Below are 25,504 nucleotides of genomic sequence, written 5' to 3'. Positions count from 1 at the left end.
TTTTGTATTCAACACCCGAAGTCATCTTTGTGCTTTTGCCTGCAAGCTGATTGCGTAAGTGTGCGTGTGTGAAATCCCCGGTGCGTGTGAATTAACACGAGACCGATGATATTTACATAAGCAAAAGAGTCTTTGCCCGTAAGATTGGCAGTTGACCAGCATTGTTTCAAGCAAGCCTCACTCTTGCTGATGAGACGTTGCATGTCAAAACCGGCCCAGAGACGGTATTAACACATTACTGCGGAGGGAGCTGGTAGGAACGTTGGGTTGCTCGGTCAATGGCCAGGATCAACGGCGGCGTGGTGTATTCCGCAAATATGCCCGACTGTGAGGGTGGGCACAAGCCGGCGTAAGTAGGTTAAACGTTGAGTTTTATAAGGGCACCACGGGGTGACCAGCTCCTCCCCACCCAGCCCCTTCCTGCACGACGGACGGACACAATAATCCCCTGTGGGCTGGTGTAACCAGGAGGTTCCTACCAGTAAAAGTACTGCTATATAAAGCATTCCGTGAATGCCATGTGGCTGATTGGTTGTGTCAAACATTGTTTATTTTTAACGTCGAGACGGATATGAGCAGGAGACTTTGCCCCTTTAGTCAGTTAATTAGACAAGAGCGAGTGGCTTTGCTAAATCTGGCAATCATTCAAATCCCCGAATCGTCGCTGCAAGGCTGCGTTATAGATTCTCATCGCGTTACTGGCCGAGTTCGTGCAGCTATCCAGTCGCCAGTGATCGTTGAGACAGGCAGGATTCGTCGTAACTGCGGGTAAAATTAAGCTTCACACCCCCCCCCACCCCCTTACCAGACATGCACCCTCTGTAGATTCCACTTTTTTTTCCTCTTCTTGGTTCTTTCGGTAAAGTCACGTAGAAGGGAAATAATAAAAATAAAACAATAAAATAATTCTCACGACGTTTCGGCCACAACGCAAGCAGCCGTCCTCAGGTGAAGAATGAAACACCACCAAGCTTGGGGCGTATATTTAAGCTGGGTTGGAGAGGGGAAGAAGAGCGCCTTGACAACATAATTTGCATATCAAGAAAAAATTAGCATATTTATGGCAAATGCGTAGGAGGTGGGCGGGGGGGGTTTATTATTTGTATTATTTCCCTTCTACGTGACTTTACCGAAAGAACCAAGAAGATGAATCCCTGCAGTCACGAAAGCTTTAAATCTAAGATTCCTATTGCACCGCCACGGCAACCAAACAGCCGCCTCAAACCAACCTCGGCAGTGGCTTTACTTGGGAGACCCAAGCCAATGTGGCCCAGTAGCACCCCCCCCCCCCCCCGTATCTCAGCCGCCTCCGTTAATGGTCAACGCACTTCGACACAAAATTCCCTCCCGGGTGAAAGCAGGCAACAGCTCGTAAAAGAAAAAGACAGCTCGTGAACGCTTGCCCCCCGTGCCCCTCATCGCGCGTCCTCTCGTTTGACCTTCACGTCTTAGTTCAGTTAGGCAAGATTGGGTGGTTACAGCTAAAACAAATATACGAGTAACCATTAATAACACTGGTCAACACACTTTTTCTGGCATAAGGTATTCCAACGGTTTTAATGTAATTTTGGGGTGCTGATTCCAAATCTGGCATCAGTTTTTGTCTATCACATCAGGTTTTTGAGATATCAAATATTGCATTTTCAATCAAAACTGCAGAAGAACAATATTAAATAAATGTGGATATCTACATAAAATTATATTATAAACACTATCCTAAAAATACAGCACCATATTTTAACACGAAAGCAGTCACTGACTCGCAACAACTTGCAATCATAAGTGACAGAGTTAATTTTGGGTAAAATCAATGAAAATGGGGTATGCCGATAGCATAAAATGAGATGTGATAGAGCAAATCTGATATCAGATTTGGAATCGGCACCCTGAAATTAGTCTAAAACAGCTGCAAAAGTCCAGGCCAGAAATATATATTTTTTGTTGACCAGTATAATGGACCTAAACCAGAAACGCCTTCTTCTTGGTTCTTTCGGTAAAGTAATAAAATAATAAAAATAAAACATAATAAAATAATTCTCACGACGTTTCGGCCACAACGCAAGCAGCCGTCCTCAGGTGGAGAACAGGTCTGTCGAGGAGACAGAGTCTGTTTTAGTTTTATTATTTTATTATTTCAATTCTACGTGACTTTACCGAAAGAACCAAGAAGATGAATCCCTGCAGTCACGAAAGCTTTAAATCGAAACAGAAACGCCTTGCTACTGAATCTCGACTTTTTTCAGGAGGGTTCTGCATTTTAATATCTGGCCAGTTCCTTATTAAAGAATAACTTTTTTTTTGCTGCTGCCGTTGTTGCTGCTGCTGTTGCGTGCGGCATGAAATGTGTAGGACCCAGAGCAATGAATGTGAATCGGTACGATAATACTCGTGCACACGTGTAGTGGCTTATTTGACGACGAAGAAGGTTGATGGAGGCAACACGTATTTATTACAGGCAACTTCAATTACAGCACAGTAGCGACCCTGACACTCGAAGAGGTAACAGCCTCTCTACCCGTTCTATCGGGGGAAGTGTTCCCCAGCTAACGCCCCACGTGAACTCGCTACTTCCCCTACCCTAGACCTCCCTCCCGAGGAGGCTAGCGAACCTGGCCCAGCTTCGTCACAGGTTCCGACCACCAGCCACACAAGAAGTCCGGCCCTTAGAAGGACATCGGCCCTCGCGGCTCTGGGGTCACACCACTTGCTTGCTCTGCCCGGCCCTCAAAAGGGCAGCGGGTCAGAAGAGAGCCAGGGTCTAACTCTTTGGTTCTTTTGGTAAAGTGACGTATAAACAGAAAATAATAAATTAGATACTAGCATACGACTTTTCGATTGCAACACAAGCAATCATCAGGTATAAATGAAATAGAAACACAAATCTAGTATGCTTAGAAATGTAATGTAATACAACAGAGAGTCGGATAACATAACAGTCAACACCCTACCTGGTTGATTACGTTCTTCCTGAGAATGTTAAATTTGAGAGAGAGATCAAACACAACCAGAGACATATAGACAGACATATAAGCAGAGACAGATATCACAGAGATACATAGAGAGAGAACAAACATAGGCACACAGAGAAAGCCGCGTCTCTGTGTCGAGGCCTTAAATATAGAGAGGGGGGCGGAGAGAGAGGGAGGGGTTAGAGAAATTAGCATGTCAATGAGTGGTAAGGTGCAAAAGCTTGAAAAAAGAGGAGCCAGCTAGCTGGCCTTCAGTCTTCACTGGTTCTTCATCTTGGCTTGATAGAACTGCCTCTGCGCTCCGGGTCCCACCTTTTATACGATTTCCCACCGAGGGGCGGGTTTCTGTGGGATCACACAGGCCCCCCCAGCCCCCTCCCCTCAGGAGGCCCTGGGCGTATATCATCACAACCGCCCAGAACATGTTTGTACCGCTTCCCACAGAGGGGCGGGTTTCTGTGGGATCACACGCGTCACACAGCCGCCTTCCCTTAGGAAGCCTGGCCAGAGATGACACGATCACCCTGCACCGGTAAGTATTGTAAGTCGGCCGGTTTGGCGTGTGTGCACATCAATACCACCACCACCACCACCATCACACAGGTAAGACTCCGCCAGAGGGACACTTCTCATATCTGCAACGAGTGCATCTTTTGCCACCAAGAAAATCCACCGCTTGCTTTGGGCGACATAACCCTAACCACTGCCCAACAACAAACACAAGCCACACAAACGCACCCACTGCAGCCCTGTGCAAAGCAACGAGCTCCCAAAGCCCTCCAACTTCGCGATGACTTTGCAATAAAACTGGCATTTAAAGGCGACCTGTGCTGCAACGAGCTCTCAAAGCCCTCCACGCTACACGATGACATTGCAAAAAAACTGCCCGGTCAAGGCAAAGGTGACGCCGTGACGGGGCGCGAGGCGAAGTTCCTATTGCATCACGTCTCTCGTTACCTGGACGAGATCAAAACTTCGTCCAATGGCTGATGGAGCTTTCAGACGTCAGGCGCCACCTTTGTGCAAATTGTCTTGCCCCAAACAGTCCGTTAGGAGCTACTCCGTCGGTCGGATTTTTGGGGCTCGTCTGAAAACCACGTGAATTGTCTCATGCGTGTCCGTCTGTTTTTGCTTCTTAGTTTGAGTATGAAGGGTTTTTATTCTTACGGGATTGTGTTGTTAAAGCGCCGTGACGCCTTGTGTGGATGGCGCTGTATACACACACAGCTGAGTTTTACTTTGCTATGTTTTGGACAATTCACGAATCAGTTCGTGCATTACCACACCGACGACAATTGCCGAACATGAGTTACCAAGAATATAAAAGGAGAACAAGTAAAAGGTGCTACCTGAACAACACATCCCAATAGCTGACAACAATTGTGTTGACATCGCTTGGAGACAATTAAAAACAACTAAAACGTCAAAGGGACCGGCATCAGTGTATCCAGCTGATCTCCGATCCCCATACTGCACGCAGCACCCTGCCGTTATCACAGCTGCTGTGGTTTTTGAAAGTTTGGCTGGCTGACTGCCTGACTGGCTGGGACGAACGGAACGGCCACGTTCGTAACGCGTTCGCGTTGCTCGTTATCACTAAATAGGCCCCCTCGCAATACGTAAGGCGAGCCGCAGAGAGAGAGAGCGTCCAATATCCGAATTGCTCTCACCTCTCAACGCTGCCGTGCAGCAGCTGTTCACACATTTCCCAATGGCGTGGCTGTGATTTCAGAGCGATTGCTTCAGCCGGGCCAGGTGACGCAAGACTTTGGCAAACTCCATCTCACATTTCCCCCCTCCCTCCTTCCTGCCGAGCCATGTATTATAACTGGAGGGGGGGAGGCACGACACAGTCAATGTTCAACAAACTCTCAAAGTCTTCTTGGTTCTTTCGGTAAAGTCACGTAGAATGGAAATAATAAAATAATAAATAAAACATAATAAAATAATTTTCACGACGTTTCGGCCACAACGCAAGCAGCCGTCCTCAGACGCTGTCTCCCCGACAGACCTGGTCTTCACCTGAGGACGGCTGCTTGCGTTGTGGCCGAAACGTCGTGAGAATTATTTTATTATGTTTTATTTTTATTATTTTATTATGTTTTAATTTTATTATTTTATTATTTCCCTTCTACGTGACTTTACCGAAAGAACCAAGAAGATGAATCCCTGCAGTCACGAAAGCTTAAAATCGAAATTTAAACTCTCAAAGCTTTACACAACACGGTAAACAAATGTTAAACGCGAAACAGATCGATAATGCTATCGTGTGCGTGTGTGTATGTTGAACTCATTTCGCACTGTACTCAGCCAACCGTGCTAATATGAGGTGCTCGACTCACCACCTTTGAGTTAAACAAAAACCAGGACACATCACTTGTACTGAAGAATATATCACTACCATATGGAGGGGGGGGGGGGGGGATTACAATTATATTCTTGGTTCTTTCGGTAAAGTCACGTAGAAGTGAAATAATAAAATAATAAAAATATTAAACAATACAATTCTCACGACGTTTCGACTGCATCACAAGCAATCATCATCAGGTGGTGCTGACGTTAAGAAAAAACCGCCACTTTTTTCAAATGTTCGTGCTGTGGATTTCACACCTGATGATGATTGCTTGTGTTGCAGTCGAAACGTCGTGATAATTTTTATTGTTTAATATTTTTATTATTTTATTATTTCCCTTCTACGTGACTTTACCGAAAGAACCAACAATAGGAATCCCTGCAGTCACGAAAGCTTTAAATCGAAATTTGATGGATCATTATTATTGTTACTATGAAATTGTCAATAAACGGGGACTTTTTCACGTCACCGGGCACAACACTGACACTGTCTGACAAACTTCCCCGGGCAGTGGCCTGCTTCACTCAACAAAGAGGACGATCCTGGGAAATCCGGGACAAAGTGGCAACGCCAACTCAAAACCCCCCTCCTGTGTCACGTGATGCAACGCTCATTGCTGAATTGTAATTCATGAGTGCAGCACCACCACCACCACCCTACTACCTCTACCTCCTGCAAAAGGCTTGTCATCATCACACGCAGCTTGCGAAATTGTCGGCGATGGTGCAGCAGATGGAGTCTGTGTTTGTGTGTCGGATTACGGCATGTTTTGCATCTGACAAGTCAATGACTTGGTTTAACGCCTCGTGGTAGTAGAGCTTTCGCCACCAGTATCCACAAGAGAGAGGTTTTTTTAGGGTTGTTAGATCGCGTAAAATATAAATGCATCTTCTTGGTTCTTTCGGTAAAGTCACGTAGAAGGGAAATAATAGAAGGAGAAAAACAATTCTACATTAAATAATTCTCACGTTTCGGCCACAACGCAACGAGCCGTCCTCAGGTGAAGAACAGGTCTGTCGGAAAGACAGCGTCTGAATGAATCCCTGCAGTCACGAAAGCTCTAAATCGAAATATAAATGTATCGTTAAATCCGCCGCAACCCGACACAGCCAATTGGCAAGATTTGTCACGTAGCCAAAACGTGCCGATTCGTTACGAGTTCAGCACACTGGTTGTGTGTGTTGGAGAGTAAACCCGCCACAACATTTACAATTCGAGTACCTAATAACGTGCTCGCCGGTAATTACAACGAGAAGAAGAACAACAACAACCACCAGCATCATCAGGCGACAAGCCCGAGTTGAGGAGACATCCTCTTCCTGTAAAATAACAAAAGTTAAGAATTTTGACTTAAAGCTTTCGTGACTGCAGGGATTCATCTTCTTGGTGCTTTCGGTAAAGTCACGTAGAAGGAAAATAATAAAATAATAACAATAAAACAATAAAATAATTCTCACGACGTTTCTGCCTTCTCGACAGACCTGTTCTCCACCTGAAGACGGCTGCTTGCGTTGTGGAGAACAGGTCTGTCGAGAAGGCAGACTCTGCCTTCTCGACAGACCTGTTCTCCACCTGAAGACGGCTGCTTGCGTTGTGGCCGAAACGTCGTGAGAATTATTTTATTATGTTTTATTTTTATTATTTTATTATTTTCCTTCTACGTGACTTTACCGAAATAACCAAGGAGAAAAAAGTTAAGAATTGAAGGATAACCGAGGCCTTCATTCCACACCCCAAGTCCCCGGCCTTGCCGTGACTGCCTGATCCTCATTCTGCCTACCTAACCCACTCTTTTTGTGTCAAGAGTTTAACTATAAAAAAAAGCACTGTGCTCTTTGTAGCTATTTTTTGTATGGCAGACGCGACCTGGCTGTCGAAAACGATTGGTCAACGAAGTGGCCTTTTCATCGTTTGTGGGGATTTATAGTAGATTCCAAATCATTTTCGAGACACTTACGTTGATTGTAAATTGTGGAGGGTAAAATAAAAACCCGGAGGACCCCAATAGAAATGCACGAGACCACGCGGAGAGAGAGAAAGAGACGCAAACTCCAAATTTACAACAGCCGTCGGCCTGGACTGAACCCACGACCTTTTGCATACCAGGTGAGGTAGATACGATCTCGCTTCAGCCCTTCCTCCCGACATCCCTGCCCCCCTTCCTCCACCCCTCCCTCCATCATTCCATCAATCCATCCAATCATCCCTTCCTCTCTCCACCTATCCATCTCTCTCTAGCAAATGAAAAAATACAATTACTTTGCTATGCAAGTAAAAAAAATGTGTTTTAATATTTGTTTTATTATTTCATTTCGGGCCGGTTTTATAACATACTAGCGGGAAGTACCCGGCGTTGCCCAGGCGAAATATATATTTATAAACTTCTCTTAAAAACATTACATCTACATACACAGATACTAAGCTATTGTGAAAGGCCGGTGGGCCGTTTGTCCATTTCTCCACCAACAAATTCATAAGAGGCTTGCAGAAGTCCAAAAAAATTTCGATTTAAAGCTTTCGTGACTGCAGGGATTCATCTTCTTGGTTCTTTCGGTAAAGTCACGTAGAATGGAAATAATAAAATAATAAAAATAAAACAATCAAATAATTCTCACGACGTTTAGGCCACACCGCAACAGACCTGTTCTCCACCTGAGGACGGCTGCTTGCGTTGTGGCCGAAACGTCGTGAGAATTATTTTATTATGTTGTATTTTTATTATTTTATTATTTCCATTCTACGTGACTTTACCGAAAGAACCAAGAAGATGAAGTCCAAAAAGTTATAAAAAGTGGGTGGTGGGGGGGGTAAATAGGTGACCTAAAAGGTTGGCCCCGCACCAGCTTAATCCGGCACTGCCCCCCCACCATGGACCATGGTGATGATGCCACAATCAATAACCTCCCTGTGTCACCTTCTTGACACGTGCGCGCACTCCGGCATGCCGTGAGACACACACAGAGAGAGAGAGGGGAGGAGGAGCCAGAGTTGAGCAACGCCGATTGCCCTCCAGGCAGCTGACAGCATCCCTGACCCTCGCTTCCACAAGCCAGAAGCGAAGTCTCTGCCCACACTCCGTCGTCTCACTACTGTCTGCGAAGTCAGCTGCTGTTGTTGTTGTTGCTGCTGCTGCTGCTGTAGCTGCTGTTGCTGCTGCTGTTGTTGCTGCTGCTGCTGTAGCTGCTGCTGCTGCTGTAGCTGCTGTTGCTGCTGCTGTTGTTGCTGCTGCTGCTGTAGCTGCTGCTGCTGTTGTTGCTGCTGCTGCTGTAGCTGTTGTTGCTGCTGTTGCTGCTGCTGCTGCTACTGCTGCTGCTATGGCTGCTCCAGACTTGGAAGTCAAGATGAGTGCCGTGATCGAGGCGTTCAACAACGTGATGGAGGAGTCGGAGAAGTTGCCCGAAGACAAGAAGCTGTCGTTGGTGGACGGGATCAAGTACCCGAGTTTGCTGCAGGCCGACACCCTGAAGCTGCTGCCCGGCTTCGTGGCGCGGCCAGACGACGTCCTGCTGGTCACCTATCCCAAGAGTGGTACGTGGGTGTCTGTCTGTGTCTGTGTGTGTCTGTGTGGGTGTCTGTGTGGGTGTGTGTGTCTGTGTGTGTGTCTGTGTGTGTGTCTGTGTGTGTGTCTGTGGGTGTCTGTGTGGGTGTCTGTGTGTGTGTCTGTGTGGGTGTCTGTGTGGGTGTCTGTGTATGTGTGTCTGTGTGGGTGTCTGTGTGTGTCTGTGTGTGTGTCTGTGTGTGTGTCTGTGGGTGTCTGTGTGGGTGTCTGTGTGTGTGTCTGTGTGGGTGTCTGTGTGGGTGTCTGTGTATGTGTGTCTGTGTGGGTGTCTGTGTGTGTCTGTGTGTGTGTCTGTGTGGGTGTCTGTGTGGGTGTCTGTGTGTGTCTCTGTGTGTCTGTGTGTGGGTGTTTGTGTGTGTGTGTCTGTGTGTGTCTGTGTGTGTCTGTGTGTGTTTGTGTGTGTGTGTCTGTGTGTCTTTATGGGTGTGGGACTGTGTGTCTGTGTGGGTCTCTATGTGTCTGTGTGTATGTGTGGGTCTCTATGTGCGTGTGTCTGTGTGGGTCTCTATGTGTGTATGTCTGTGTGGGTGTCTGTGTGTGTTTGTGTGTGTGTGAGTGTATGTGTGTCTCTATGGGTGTGTGACTGTGTGTCTGTGTAGGTCTCTATGTGTGTGTGTGTCTGTGTGGGTCTCTATGTGCGTGTGTCTCTAGTGGGGAGCGGTAGTGTAGTGGTTAGCGCTACGCTGCGCTACGAACCTGGCGACCCGGGTTAGATTCCCACTCACGGCCAACACCAGTGACGATATTCTGAACCAGTTATGGGCCTCCCCTAGGTCGACTCAACCTCAAATGAGCACCTTGTGCGGTGTGGAGTGAACATCGCCACTGGGGAGACAAAGGCGGTCGGGCGTGGTGCTGGCTACCCACCCCATAGTGTACCGTTCTGGCCTTCATAGGTGCTCGCTAACAGCACTTGCCCCTACAGTCCGTTAAGGCTATACGGGGGATCTTTGTCTCTGTCTTTTGTGTCCCTATGTGCCTTTGTGTCCGTGTGTGTGCCTGTGTGCTCGCAAACAGCACTTGCCCCAACAGTATGTTAATGCTATACAGGGGATCTTTGCCTTGTATGTGTGTGTCTGTGTGTGTCCTGGCGAAGAGCACTTGCCCCAGCAGTCTGTTGAGGCTATACAGGGGGGGGGGGGGTTCTTTGTCTCTGTTCTCTGTTGCTGACTTCCATGAATGCTGCTCGCTAACAGCACTTGCCCCAGCAGTTGTCTCGAGGCTATGCGGGGCACCTTTGTCTTTGCGACCCAGGCTGCAACTGGGTGTCGCGCCTGCTGCAGAACATGCTGTACATGGCTCATCCGGCCCTGGAGGAAGCGATGAAAGGACACGCTCACCTACCCCTCCTGGAGTTCGGGCCTCCAGGAAAGATCAAGGTGATGGAGGGGTCATGGAGGGGTGGCTAAGAGATGTTAACTACCTCGCCTGGTGTGCAGGAGGTCGTGGCTTCGATCCCGACCTTGACGCCTGCTGCTGTACATTTGGAGTTTGCGTGTCTCTCTCTCTCTCATCGTCATCACGGTGGCTAGGAGATGTTAACTACCTCGCCTGGTGTGCAGGAGGTCGTGGCTTCGATCCCGACCTTGACGCCTGCTGCTGTATATTTGGAGTTTGCGTCTCTCTTTCTCTCATCATCATCACGGTGGCTAGGAGATGTTAACTACCTCGCCTGGTGTGCAGGAGGTCGTTGCTTCGATCCCGACCTTGACGCCTACTGCTGCATATATGGAGTTTGCGTGTCTCTCTCTCTCATCATCATCACGGTGGCTAGGAGATGTTAACTACCTCGCCTGGTGTGCAGGAGGTCGTTGCTTCGATCCCGACCTTGACGCCTGCTGCTGCATATTTGGAGTTTGCGTGTCTCTCTCTCTCATCATCATCACGGTGGCTAGGAGATGTTAACTACCTCGCCTGGTCTGCAGGAGGTTGTGGCTTCGATCCTGACCTTGACGCCTGCTGCTGTATATTTGGAGTCTGCGTCTCTCTCCCCGTGGTCGCGTGGATTTTTCTCCGGGTCCTCCGGTTTTTCCCCTCCGCTGTTTAGAAACGACGTCACCACGTGTTCAGAGTGTGTGGCTGCTGCTAGACATTACCACGTGATGATGGTGACGATTATTTGTGGCCAGGTCACTTGTGAAAGAGAGCGATGCAGTAGCTCAGTGGGCCTTACCTGGTAACAACACAAATTGAAGAAAGATAAGTAATATAAAAAATAAAACTTTCTTAAAAAGACGCTTTTATGAAATGTACTAGTAATGGCAAAACTCCACGACTCCAGGAAGTGGTGAGTGAGTGGGTGAGTGAGTGAACGAGTGGGTGAGTGAGTGTGTTGTTATGACTAGCAGAGTGGTGAGTGAGTGGGTGAGCGTGTGAGTGAGTGGGTGAGCGAGTGGGTGAGTGAGTGGGTGAGTGAGTGGGTGAACGAGTGGGTGAGTGAGTGTGTTGTTATGACTAGCAGAGTAGTGAGTGAGTGGGTGAGCGAGTGGGTGAGTGTGTTGTGACTAGCAGAGTGGTGAGTGAGTGGGTGAGCGTGTGAGTGAGTGAACGAGTGGGTGAGTGAGTGTGTTGTTATGACTAGCAGAGTGGTGAGTGAGTGAGTGAGCGAGTGGGTGAGTGTGTTGTGACTAGCAGAGTGGTGAGTGAGTGGGTGAGCGTGTGAGTGAGTGAGTGGGTGAGCGAGTGGGTGGGTGAACGAGTGGGTGGGTGAGTGTGTTGTTGTGACTAGCAGAGTGGTGAGTGAGTGGGTGAGCGTGTGAGTGGGTGGGTGAGCGAGTGGGTGGGTGAGCGAGTGAGTGGGTGGGTGGGCGAGTGAGTGGGTGGGTGAGTGGGTACATGGGTGGGTGGGTACGTGGGTGGGTGAGTGGGTGGGTGAGCGAGTAGGTGAGTGAGTGTGTTTTTGTGGCTAGCACAGTGGGCGAGAGAAACACACAGCAGATAAACAAACGGGCCAAACGATCTTGTGTGAAGCACGCGCGTGACCACGTGCCCCCCCCCCCCACTGCGAGCAGGACCTCGATGCGGCCCCCTCTCCTCGCCTCTTCGTCACTCATCTCTCCGATCTCGTCCCGAAGGGATTCTTCCAGTGCGGCTGCAAGGTGAGGGAGGCATGGGGGGGAGGGGGGCGCTTGCCAAGTGACGATCCACTCGCGGTTGGCTACGTACTCCGCCAAAGGATTTCGACGTAAAAACACGTGCACGTGGGTTATTATTCTTAGGTTTTTTTTATTTTGTATTTTACTTTTTACCTTCTACGTGACTTTACCGGAAAAAACCTAAGAATATGAATCCTTGCAGTCACGAAAGCTTCAAATCTAGAATAAACGTGGGTTATTCTTCTCCCTGGTCAGCGGGTCTGAGATGGTCACCACGAACCCCTGACCCCCTAACCACACGTCTCCCTCACCTCCCCCTGTGACAGCTCCTCGTCAGCGAGAGGTGAGCGCGCTGTTCTGACTCGCGATGAGCAGTTAGACCCTTTCGCACCGTACGTAGCCGACCTTGCTAATCGGAGGTCCACATGCACTTACGCAAACCTGTCAACCCCTTATCAGTGCCCACCTTATAACAGACCAATTCAGACCTTATTGCTCACCCCCGTGCCTCTTATAAATCTCAACGTTCATCCTGCAAAGTCCCATCGCAAGGGAGAAACGCAAACAAATTATACACATTTGTCTTTGCTCGTATTGAAACGGCTGTACGCCGTACGGACCTGTACAAGAATACGGGGTGAACCATATGGGTTGACAGGTATGCATACGTCTGTCTGTCTGCCTGCCTGCCTGCTTGTCTGTCCATCTGACCATCGGCTTGTCCGACTGCCGCCCCGCGTGGTCCAGGTGGTGCTCGTCTTCCGAGAGCCGAAGGACACGGCCGTGTCCTTCTACCACTTCTACAACAACAACCCGGGCCTGCCCTCTGTCGGCTCCTGGGAGGAATTCTTCCGCATGTTCATGGAGGGAGACGGTACGTGTCCCCTGTGTGTGTGTGTGTGTCCCTGGGCATCCCTGTGTCTCCATGTGTCTCCGTGTCGCTGTGTGTCTCTGCGTGTTCCTGCGTCTCCCCATGTGTCCCCGCGTCTGCGTGTTTCTGTGTGTCTCCGTGCGTCCCCGTGCCGCTGTGTGTCTCTGTGTCTCTGCGTGTTTCATATTCCTTCGCCTCCTGATGCGGTCCTGATGGTCCCTCCATGTCCGCTTGTGTCCCCGTGTGTCCCCCCGTTTTCCCGTCGTATCTCCATATGCCCCCATGTGCCCCCCCCCCCCCCTCATGTCCCCGTGTCCCCCCCTCAGTGGCTTGGGGTTCCTACTTTGACCACGTCAAGTTCTGGAGCAAACGCTGGGAGGACAAGAACATCCTGACGTCAACCTATGAGGAGCTCAAGGCGGTGAGTGACCCCGTGACCCCGTGACCCCCTGGAGTAATGACGACCCCGTAGCACGATGATCTCGTGACGTCACAACTAAGTGGCCACGTGGGCTCACGAACCAGTGACGGCGTGGACTCGTAAATACAAACCCAGTGCAAATATAACGGCAGACAGAGGTTCCGTGAAAATCTAGGCACAGGTGCAAGTAGGCTGTATATTTTAACAGTGGCAATAACGCACGCGAATTGTGATGTAAACAGTCCAAACGTGTGAACAGGAGGCGTTGAGAATAAAGTCAGGTACAAGTAAAAGATAAGCTCCGTCCACACGCTACGGCAGTGAGTGGTTCCCAACCACTCTTACTCTTAGATTTTTCGGTAAAGTCACGAAGGTAAAAAATGAAATAAAAATTTATAAAAAATAAAATAATAAAAATCACGACGTTTCGGAGGCAACACAAGTCTCCGTCATCAGGTGGGACCGTCACAGCCAGATTTGCTGTATCAAGTGAGGCAGCGATTCCAAGATGCAAGCCCTTAAATACAAGTTGAGGGGGACGAGAGGGGGGGAGCTTATCAGAATGTGGTAGCCAATGAATGGAACGTATTGGGAGGGGGGGGCGGGGCTAAAAGAGAGCACGTGGTGTAAGTAGACGTCAACGTGGACGTGTTTGTGCGCAAGCCCCTGTTGGTGCACATGATGACGTATTGGAAGGGGCGGGGGGCTAAAAGAGAGGATCACTCTGTCCGCCGTCCAAGACCACCGTGTGTCGTGCTGCCGCGGTCTGTGCAGGCCACGTGGTGACCGTGGGGGAGCGGCATGTTCATCGTCCCCTTTGGTGTGTCCAGGACCTGCCGGGGGAGCTTCAGAAGATGTCCACCTTCCTGGGGCTGGGTCTGTCCGGGGAGCAGATCTCCACCGTGGCCGTCAACGGCACCTTCAGCGCCATGAAGGCCAAAGCCGAGGCTGACAATCTCAAGTTCGGCAAGGTGGTGTTCCGCAAAGGTGGGTGGCCTGCACCCCCTCCCCTCCCTCCCTCCCTACCTCCGCGTGCGCGGTGACGCAGTGGCAACACTCACGCCTCACGGTGAGAATGGACGCGCTTCGATGGGTGCCTCGGTCACCTCCTCTCACTTGATCTTCGTATTTTCTCTCTCACTTCACGTTCGTATATTATCTCTCTCCGCGCTCTGCATGGGTTCTCTCCGGGGTTCCACAGCTCTCTTCTGTCGCTTAAAAATGCACGATGTAAATTTTTGTGTGACTCACAGTGGCCGTGTCATGTGACTCACAATGGCCGTGTCATGTGACTCACAATGGCCGTGTCATGTGACTCACAATGGCCACGTCATGTGACTCACAATGGCCGCGTCATGTGACTCACAATGGCCGTGTCATGTGACTCACAATGGCCGTGTCACGTGACTCACAATGGCCGTGTCACGTGACTCACAATGGCCGTGTCATGTGACTCACAATGGCCGCATCGTGTGGCTCACAATGGCCGTGTCATGTGACTCACAATGGCCGTGTCATGTGACTCACAATGGCCGTGTCATGTGACTCACAGTGGCCGTGTCATGTGACTCACAATGGCCGTGTCATGTGACTCACAATGGCCGTGTCATGTGACTCACAATGGCCGTGTCATGTGACTCACAATGGCCGTGTCATGTGACTCACAATGGCCGTGTCATGTGACTCACAATGGCCGTGTCATGTGACTCACAATGGCCGCGTCATGTGGCTCACAATGGCCGTGTCGTGTCCGGCACGTAGGGGAGGTGGGCGATTGGAATAATCATTTCAACGAGGAGCAGCGCGTGGAGCTGGAAGCAAAGTACGTGGAGACCCTCGGGGGTACGTCCCTGGCTACCCGACTCAACTACTAGACGACTACCAGGTGAGAGGACTCAACTACTAAACAAGAGAGGACTCAATTGCCGGACAAAGAGGACACATGGGGACACACAGAGACATGGGCTGACACGGAGAGACATGGAGACACACACAGGGGGAGACATGGAGACACACACAGGGGGAGAGACATGGAGACACACACAGGGAGAGACAAGGAGACACACACAGGGAGAGAGACATGGAGAGACACACAGGGGGAGACATGGAGACACACACAGGGGGAGACAAGGAGACACACACAGGGGGAGACATGGAGAGACACACAGGGGGAGACAAGGAGACACACACAGGGGAGAGACATGGAGACACACACAGGGAGAGAGACATGGAGAGACACACAGGGGGAGACAAGGAGACACACACAGGGGAAGACAAGGAGACACACACAGGGGGAGAGACATGGAGACACACACAGGGAGAGACAAGGAGACACACACAGGGAGAGAGACATGGAGAGACACACAGGGGGAGACATGGAGACACACACAGGGGGAGACATGGAGACACACACAGGGGGAGAGACATGGAGACACACACAGGGAGAGACAAGGAGACACACACAGGGAGAGAGACATGGAGAGACACACAGGGGGAGACATGGAGACACACACAGGGGGAGACATGGAGACACACACAGGGGGAGAGACATGGAGACACACACAGGGAGAGACAAGGAGACACACACAGGGAGAGAGACATGGAGAGACACACAGGGGGAGACATGGAGACACACACAGGGGGAGACAAGGAGACACACACAGGGGGAGACATGGAGAGACACACAGGGAGAGAGACATGGAGAGACACACAGGGGGAGACAAGGAGACACACACAGGGGAAGACAAGGAGACACACACAGGGAGAGAGACATGGAGAGACACACAGGGGGAGACATGGAGACACACACAGGGGAAGACAAGGAGACACACACAGGGAGAGAGACATGGAGACACACACAGGGGGAGACATGAGACACACACAGGGGGAGACATGGAGAGATACACAGGGGGAGACATGAGACACACACAGGGGGAGACATGAGACACACACAGGGGGAGACAAGGAGACACACACAGGGGGAGACATGAGACACACACAGGGAGAGAGACATGGAGACACACACAGGGGGAGACATGAGACACACACAGGGGGAGACATGGAGAGATACACAGGGGGAGAGACATGAGACACACACAGGGAGAGACATGAGACACACACAGGGAGAGAGACATGGAGACACACACAGGGGGAGACATGAGACACACACAGGGGGAGACAAGGAGAGATACACAGGGGAGAGACATGAGACACACACAGGGGGAGACAAGGAGAGATACACAGGGAGAGAGACATGAGACACACACAGGGGGAGACATGGAGACACACACAGAGAGAGACATGGAGACACACACAGGGAGAGAGACATGGAGACACACACAGGGAGAGACATGGAGACACACACAGGGAGAGAGACATGGAGACACACACAGAGAGAGACATGGAGACACACACAGGGAGAGAGACATGGAGAGATACACAGGGAGAGAGACATGGAGACACACACAGGGAGAGACATGGAGACACACACAGGGAGAGAGACATGGAGACACACACAGAGAGAGACATGGAGACACACACAGGGAGAGAGACATGGAGACACACACAGGGAGAGACATGGAGACACACACACAGGGGGAGAGACATGGAGACACACACAGAGAGAGACATGGAGACACACACAGGGGAAGACATGGAGACACACACAGAGAGAGACATGGAGACACACACACAGGGGGAGAGACATGGAGACACACACAGGGAGAGAGACATGGAGACACACACAGGGGAAGACATGGAGACACACAGGGGGAGAGACATGGAGACACACATGGAGATGCACAGGGAGACACACAGGGAGAGAGACATGGAGAGATACACAGAGAGAGAGACATGAGACACACATGGAGATACATAGGGAGACACACACAGGGAGAGAGACATGGAGAGACACACAGGGAGACACACACAGCGAGAGAGACATGGAGAGACACACATGGAGAGACACACATGGAGACACACACAGGGAGAGAGACATGGAGAGACACACATGGAGACACACACAGGGAGAGAGACATGGAGAGACACACATGGAGACACACACAGGGAGAGAGACATGGAGAGACACACATGGAGACACACACAGGGAGAGAGACATGGAGAGACACACATGGAGACACACACAGGGAGAGAGACATGGAGAGACACACATGGAGAGACACACAGGGAGAGAGACATGGAGAGACACACATGGAGACACACACAGGGAGAGAGACATGGAGAGACATGGGGAAACACTTCTTGCTGAGCAGCGACCCCGTGATCACGTCCAGTGGTTGCGTGTGGCCGCTCCCCGTGGTTCGCTGTAAACTCCGGATTGGAGTTCTCCTCCTGGCACGGAGCACGGAGCGAGCAGAGAGGCAGACGTCGACTTGTTGTGTTTCTACCCAAAAGCAGCTCCGCTCCGTGCATTCCTGTGGATCTGCTCCGGGTTTTTAGTGAGTCGCCCGCTTCCCCAAGGTCAGGTCACGAATCGGTCTACATTGGGGCCATCGCAGGGAACATTGCACGTGTGTCTGTGTGTCTGTGTGTGTGTGTCTGTGTGCGTTAGTGTGTGTGTTGGGGAGGGAGCGGTGGCGCAATGGTTAGCGCGCTGCGCTATGAACCCAGCGACACGAGATCGATTCCCGCTCACGGCCAACACCCAGTGACGATTATCTGAACCGGTCCTGGGCCTCCCCTAGGTCGACTCAGCCTCAAATGAGTACCTGGTACGGTGTGTAAACATCGCCACTAGGGAGACAAAGGCGGTCGGGCGTTGTGTTGACCACCTACCCCCTCGTGTACCGTTCCGGCCTTCATAGGTGCTCGCTAACAGCACTTGCCCCTAACAGTCTGTTAAGGCTATACGGGGGATCGTTGTTGGAGGGGGGAGCGGTGGCGCAGTGGTTAGCGCTACGCTGCGCTACGAACCCGGCCACCCGAGTTCGAACCCCGCTCACGGCCACCAACAACACCGGTGACGATTATCTGACCCGGTCCTGGGCATCCCCCTAGGTCGACTCAGCCTCAAATGGGTACCTGGTGCGGTGTGTACTGTGTAGTGAACATCGCCACTGGGGAGACAAAGGCGGCCGGGCGTGGTGTTGGGCACCCACCCCCCCCCCTTGTGCCGTACCGGCCTTCATAGGTGCCACTCGCTAACAGCACTTGGCCCAACAATCTGTGGAGGTTATACGGGGAGTCTTTGTCTTTCTGTATTGGTCGTTGGGGTGGGCGGCCTTATCGATCGTAATCGAACCAAAGTACTGCCTTGGCAAAGAGTTCATCTGGTCGTGTGCCGAGCGTGTGTCAACACACAAAGGCAAAAGATCTCCGTGTAGCCTTGAGCGGCAGTTGGGGCAAGTGCTGTTTTTCGTGAGTGACCTAATCGGGGCGTGGGTGGCTGGGTGGACAACACCTCGCCCGGCCGCCTTTGTCTCTCCAGTGGCGATGTTTACACACCACACCAGGTACTCATTTGAGGCTGAGTCGACTCAGGGGGAGGCCTGGAACCGTTTCAAATAATCGCAGCTGGTTTTAGGTCCAGAGCGTGAATGAGCCAAGTGCGCCAACCACTGCGCCACCGCTCCCCCGTGTGTGAACACGTGCGTGGAACAAAGACATACACGTTCACGTGTGTGGGAAGAAAGACAAAGATGCCTCCTTATAGCCTCTACAAAGTGTTGGGGCAAGTGCTGTTAGCGAGTAGCACCTACGAAGGCCGGTACGGCACAAGGGGGGGGGGTGGGTGGCCAGCACCACGCCCGACCGCCTTTGTCTCCCTAGTGGCAATTTTACACACCGCACCAGGTACTCATTTGAGGCTGAGTCGACCTAGGGGAGGCCCAGAACCGGTTCAGATAATCGTCACTGGTGTTGGCCGTGAGCGGGAATCGAACCCGTGTCGCCGGGTTCATAGCGCAGCGCGCTAACCGCTACACTACCGCTCCCCACTACACACGCGCGCGCGTGTGTGTGTGTGCGTGTGTATGTTGTGTGTGTAGTGCGGATTGCGTAAAACTTCAGTGACCTCTCAACTGCCACATTTCAACACAGGACTGCAGAATCACTCGGCAGATGTCACGACTGCCCGAGTGCCGTTGAAGACCACAGCTCGATAGGAAGGAATGAATCGGCGTTATGAATGAGGAAATGAAGGAGGGTTAGGTAACTGCCTGCATATTTGCCACGTTTATTGTTTTCTTTTTCAACCCCGGGTGAGAACTTAGGGGATCCAAGGATGAGAGTCCACACCTGTAAACCCCTTATTACTATACACTACACTATACACTACACTATACACTACTATACACTACTATACACTACACTATACACTACTACACTATACACTACACTATACACTACACTACATACCCCTTATCAGTGCCCTTACCTTATTACAGCTCAACTCAGACCTTACTGGTCACCCCGTGCATTATAAACCTCAACGTTCATCCTACAAAGTTGTTTTACAAGGGAGAAACACAAACAAATAGACGCTAATTTTGTTTTTGCCTCTATTGAAACGGCTGTACGCCGTGTGGACTTGAACACTGAATTTCCCTGTACAAGAAGAACCCGGGGTTTAAACCGCACGGGTTGACAGCTTCGAGAGTTCTAGATTTGAAGCTTTCGTGACTGCAAGGATTAATATTCTTAGGTTTTTCCGGTAAAGTCACGTAGGTAAAAAATTTTAAATTAAAATTAATAAAAGTAAAATAAAAATTAAATAAAAATCACGACGTTTCGGAGGCAACACAAGCTTCCGTCTTCAGGTGGAACCGTCACAGCACGATAGCTGTATCAAGTGACGTCGTGATTTAAATTGTATTTTTATTTTACTTTTATTAATTTTAATTGTTTTACCTACGTGACTTTACCGAAACAACCTAAGAATATGAAGCTTTGAGAGCTCCATTCATTGTGACGGATGTGATGAGACTCTCATACCAACATTGGCAAAAGTAAAAAAAGCAGAACAGATCGGGAAGGGCAAGGGAGCGAACAGGAATCGCCGCCCCCCCCCCCAAAAAAAAACACAACTGCTTGGGTCACGTGACAAATCGAACACCTTACACGGACACAATGCGACGTGGTTTCACGCGGTTGCTTCGAACTGTTGCTGGCGTTGTTGCTAATCCAGGGATTCGGCAACCTGCGGTTCATAGAGGTCCCTTGCGGTGACTCTTTGGTTGCCCCCCACCTTCACTAGAGGCCGATCGAAATTCGGTTTCGGTTTCGGCGACGAAAATTGGCAAATGGCCTCTTTCGGCATAGTTTCGGTTTCAGCCGAAAGTAATTTTTTTACTTTCGGTTTCAGTCGAAAGTCAATTTTGAACTTTCGGTTTTAGCCAAAAGTCCATTTTTAACTTTCGGTTTTGGCCGAAAGTAAATGTGTAACTTTTGTTTTACTTTCGGTTTCGGCCGAAAGTCAATTTTAAATTTTATGTTTCGGCCGAAAGCACATTTTTTACTTTCACTTTCGGCCGAAAGTCAATTTTTAACTTTCGATTTACTTTCGGTTTCGCCCGAAACCAGAAATTCCGTTTCGGTCGGCCTCTAATTCCCACCCCGCCACCCTTTGCGGGCAGCCGTTTGAAAAAGAACCTTAAATCTTAAAACGTAATTTCACGTAAAGAGAATTGATTAAATGTGGTAGGGAGTGGGCTCACTGTGGAATGTCTCGCTAGTGACAACAACATTGTACAACTGTGGCAAACTCTCTAAGTGGGGACAAAACTAAATAAAGAGACGCAAGTTTCTTCCATCAATTATTTAGTTAAAATAAGCCGGAACGTGTTGTTCTCGTTGTTGTCATCTGCTGTATACCCGCTGTTGTGTTTGTGTAGATCCGCGTGCGATGGGGCAAAAAATGAAAAAAACCACGACAAATGGCCCTGCTGCTGCTGCTGCTTCTTCAACCTTCAAATATCGCCGACTCCTGTGCTGGTCGGATGGGATGGTCCAACTAGGATGAGATAGTCCACTCACTCAGATGGGATGATCCACTCAGATGGGATAGTTCACTAAACTGGGATGGCCCACTCACTCGGATGGGATGATAGTTCACTCAGATGGGATGGTCCACTCACTCAGATGGGATGGTCCACTCAGATGAGATGATCCACTCAGATGGGATAATTCACTCAGATGGGATGATCCACTCAGATGGGATGATCCACTCAGATGGGATGGTCCACTCAGATGGGATAGTTCACTAAACTGGGATGGCTCACTCACTCGGATGGGATGATAGTTCACTCAGATGGGATGGTCCACTCACTCAGATGGGATGGTCCACTCAGATGAGATGATCCACTCAGATGGGATAATTCACTCAGATGGGATGATCCACTCAGATGGGATGATCCACTCAGATGGGATGGTCCACTCAGATGGGATAGTTCACTAAACTGGGATGGCCCACTCACTCAGATGGGATAGTTCACTCAGATGGGATGGCCTACTCACTCAGATGGGATGGTCCACTCACTCAGATGGGATGATCCACTCAGATGGGATGGTCCACTCAGATGGGATAGTTCACTAAACTGGGATGGCCCACTCACTCAGATGGGATAGTTCACTCAGATGGGATGGTCCACTCACTCAGATGGGATGATCCACTCAGATGGGATGGTCCACTCAGATGGGATAGTTCACTAAACTGGGATGGCCCACTCACTCATATGGGATAGTTCACTCAGATGGGATGGCCCACTCACTCAGATGGGATGGTCCACTCACTCAGATGGGATGATCCACTCAGATGGGATAGTTCACTAAACTGGCATGGTCCACTCACTCAGATGGGATGGTCCACTCAGATGGGATAGTTCACTAAACTGGGATGGCCCACTCACTCAGATGGGATAGTTCACTCAGATGGGATGGCCCACTCACTCAGATGGGATGGTCCACTCACTCAGATGGGATGATCCACTCAGATGGGATGGTTCACTAGGATGAAATGGTCCACTCACTCAGATGGGATGGTCCACTCAGATGGGATGATCCACTCAGATGGGATGGTTCACTCAGATGGGATGGTTCACTCAGATGAGATGATCCACTCACTCGGATGAGATGGTCCACTCACTCGGATGAGATGATCCACTCACTCGGATGGTATGGTCCACTCCCAGCCTGATCGTAGCGCGACAGCAAAGTCGAGTTCACGTCGGTCGGCACCCCAAACGAGATTCATTCACCTCCAGGGATATTTCCACGTGAGATATATTTTAAAAAATACAATTAAAACAATTCTAATTAAATCCTGAGTACCGTGCGTGCATTTGGTGTGCAGAGAAAGAGAGTGGGGAGAGAGTGTGGGGAGAGAGTGTGGGGAGAGTGGGGAGAGAGGGGAGAGAGTGGGGAGAGAGGGGAGAGAGTGTGGGGAGAGCGTGATGAGAGTGGGGAGAGTGTGGGGAGAGCGTGATGAGGGTGGGGAGAGAGTGTGGGGAGAGGGTGTGGGGAGAGAGCGTGATGAGCGTGGGGAGAGAGTGTGGGGAGAGTGGGGAGAGAGGGGAGAGAGTGGGGAGAGAGGGGAGAGAGTGTGGGGAGAGCGTGATGAGAGTGGGGAGAGTGTGGGGAGAGCGTGATGAGGGTGGGGAGAGAGTGTGGGGAGAGGGTGTGGGGAGAGAGCGTGGTGAGTGTGGGCAGAGAGCGTGTGTTTAGAGAAAGTGGTGAGAGAGCGTGGGGAGATAGTGGAGTTCAAAGGCTCTGCCACGGATACGTTATTTGACTATTAATCGCGTGAAATTTCCATAATCGCCGTGGCCTAAGCACATCACTGCAGCTCATTGTGCCCAGGGATACAAAGGGGGCTGTGTCCCCCCCCCCCCGAACTCCGCGGGGGAGAGAGGGGAGAGAGTGGGGAGAGAGGGGAGAGAGTGTGGGGAGAGCGTGATGAGAGTGGGGAGAGTGTGGGGATAGCGTGATGAGGGTGGGGAGAGAGTGTGGGGAGAGGGTGTGGGGAGAAGCGTGGTGAGTGTGGGCAGAGAGCGTGTGTTTAGAGAAAGTGGTTAGAGAGCGTGGTGAGAGAGCGTGGGGAGATAGTGGAGTTCAAAGGCTCTGCCACGGATACGTTATTTGACTATTAATCGCGTGAAATTTCCATAATCGCCGTGGCCTAAGCACATCACTGCAGCTCATTGTGCCCAGGGATACAAAGGGGGCTGTGTCCCCCCCCCCCCCCGAACTCCGCGGCCACGAGACACCGTGAAGAGCAAAAACAAAAATCCGGACCCAAAGCGACTGGGCACGGAGCTGAGTAGCAACGAGGGAGGAGGAGGAGGAGAGGGACATCGTTTGAGAGCAGAGATACCCTCACCTAGCACTCTCCCCCCTGACCCACCAGCCAACCTAGACACTATGGGAGGGGGGGGAGCGGTGGTGCAGTGGTTGCGCATCATTGTGTTTGACCCGCGCCGTGCGCGTGAACCCGGCCACGGTTCACATCACTGGCGATCGTGAGAGGCTCTCCCCCCACCTCCACCCCACCCCCCCGCCACGGCCAAAATCCCCTCCCATCTCTCCCGACCCACACCAGGCGTCGTGGTGAAGTATGGTCACGCGTATGGCCGGGTCACGTGGGGTCGCGTGCGAAGCGGAGGTCACGTGGAGTCACGTGTGAAGCGGAGGTCACGTGGAGTCGCGTGCGAAGGGGAGGTCACGTGGGGACGCGTGGGAAGGGGAGGTCACGTGGAGTCACGTGTCAAGGGGAGGTCACGTGGAGTCCCGTGCGAAGCGGAGGTCACGTGGAGTCCCGTGCGAAGCGGAGGTCACGTGGGGTCTCGTGCGAAGGGGAGGTCACGTGGAGTCGCGTGCGAACCGAAGGTCACGTGGAGTCGCGTGCGAAGAGGTCACGTGGAGTCGCGTGCGAAGCGGAGGTCACGTGGAGTCGCGTGCGAAGAGGTCACGTGGAGTCGCGTGCGAACCGGAGGTCACGTGGAGTCGCGTGTGAATGGGAGGTCACGTGGAGTCGCGTGTGAATGGGAGGTCACGTGGAGTCGCGTGGCAGGGAGAGGTCACGTGGAGTCGCGTGCGAACCGGAGGTCACGTGGAGTCGCGTGCGAACCGGAGGTCACGTGGAGTCGCGTGCGAAGGGGTCGCGTGCGATGGGGGGTCGGGTGGAGTTGCGTGCGAAGGGGTCGCGTGCGAGCGACCGAGACGCATAGACACGCACACACTGTACACCCTACACGCACATTACACACTCACACACACACTACACTCACATTACACACACTACACACACTACACACACTACACTCACATTAAACCACACACACATTACACATACTACACACACCACACACACACTACACACACATTACACACTCACACACACACTACACACACACTACACACACATTACACACTCACACACACACTACACACACCCTACACACACACTACACACACCACACACACACTACACACACTCACACTACACACGCCACACACACTACACACACCACACACACACTACACACTACACACACACACTACACACACACTACACACACCACACACACACTACACACACTCACACTACACTCACACCACACACACAACACACACCACACACACGACACTCACTACACAGTCCCCCCCTATCGCGTTAACACTTGGAGAAAGTGCCTTCGTAAGCAGCACCTATGAAGGCCGGCACGGCACACCACGCCTGGCCGCCTTTTTCTCCCCAGTTGCGATGGTTACACACCGCACCAGGTACTCATTTTAGGCTGAGTAGACCTAGGGGAGGCCCATGACCGGTTCAGATATTCGCAATCACTGGGTGTTGGTGGCCGTGAGCGGGAATCGAACTCGGGTCGCCGGATTCGTAGCGCAGCGTAGCGCTACCAAAGACAAAGATCCCCCATATAGCCTTAACAGACTGTTGGGGCAAGTGCTGTTAGCGAGCACCTATGAAGGCCGGCACGGCACACGAGGGGGTGGGTGGCCAGCACCACGCCCGGCCGCCTTTGTCTCCCCAGTGGCGATGTTTGCACACCGCACCGGGTACTCATTTGAGGCTGAGTCGACCTAGGGGAGGCCCAGGACCGGTTCAGATGATCGTCACTGGGTGTTGGCCGTGAGCGTGAATCGAACGCGGGCCACCGGGTTCTTAGCGCAGCGTAGCGCTAACCACTACACCCACCGCTCCCCCCCCTACAGACACTCACACACACACACCACTCAGGTGCCCAGCCCCTATAAACACCACTCCC

The 25,504-nt window shown here is 51.2% G+C and overlaps 1 protein-coding gene across 1 annotated transcript; it reads left to right on the top strand.

The window, feature by feature from the left end:
• Positions 1-8,280: 8,280 nt before the first annotated feature.
• On the top strand, positions 8,281-22,543 carry LOC144735852 (sulfotransferase 6B1-like). Its single transcript, XM_078618392.1, has 8 exons — positions 8,281-8,850; positions 10,136-10,260; positions 11,893-11,979; positions 12,724-12,850; positions 13,174-13,268; positions 14,099-14,255; positions 15,030-15,153; positions 21,119-22,543. Exons 1-7 carry the CDS (start codon positions 8,637-8,639, stop codon positions 15,140-15,142), a joined length of 918 nt encoding a protein of 305 aa, XP_078474518.1. The 5' UTR covers positions 8,281-8,636; the 3' UTR covers positions 15,143-15,153; positions 21,119-22,543.
• Positions 22,544-25,504: the final 2,961 nt, after the last annotated feature.

The sequence above is a fragment of the Lampetra planeri genome, chromosome 57 (genome assembly GCF_965212315.1).
Source record: "Lampetra planeri chromosome 57, kcLamPlan1.2.h2, whole genome shotgun sequence".
NCBI classification, from domain to species: domain Eukaryota; kingdom Metazoa; phylum Chordata; class Hyperoartia; order Petromyzontiformes; family Petromyzontidae; genus Lampetra; species Lampetra planeri.
This window is presented reverse-complemented; position numbering and strand designations above follow the sequence as displayed.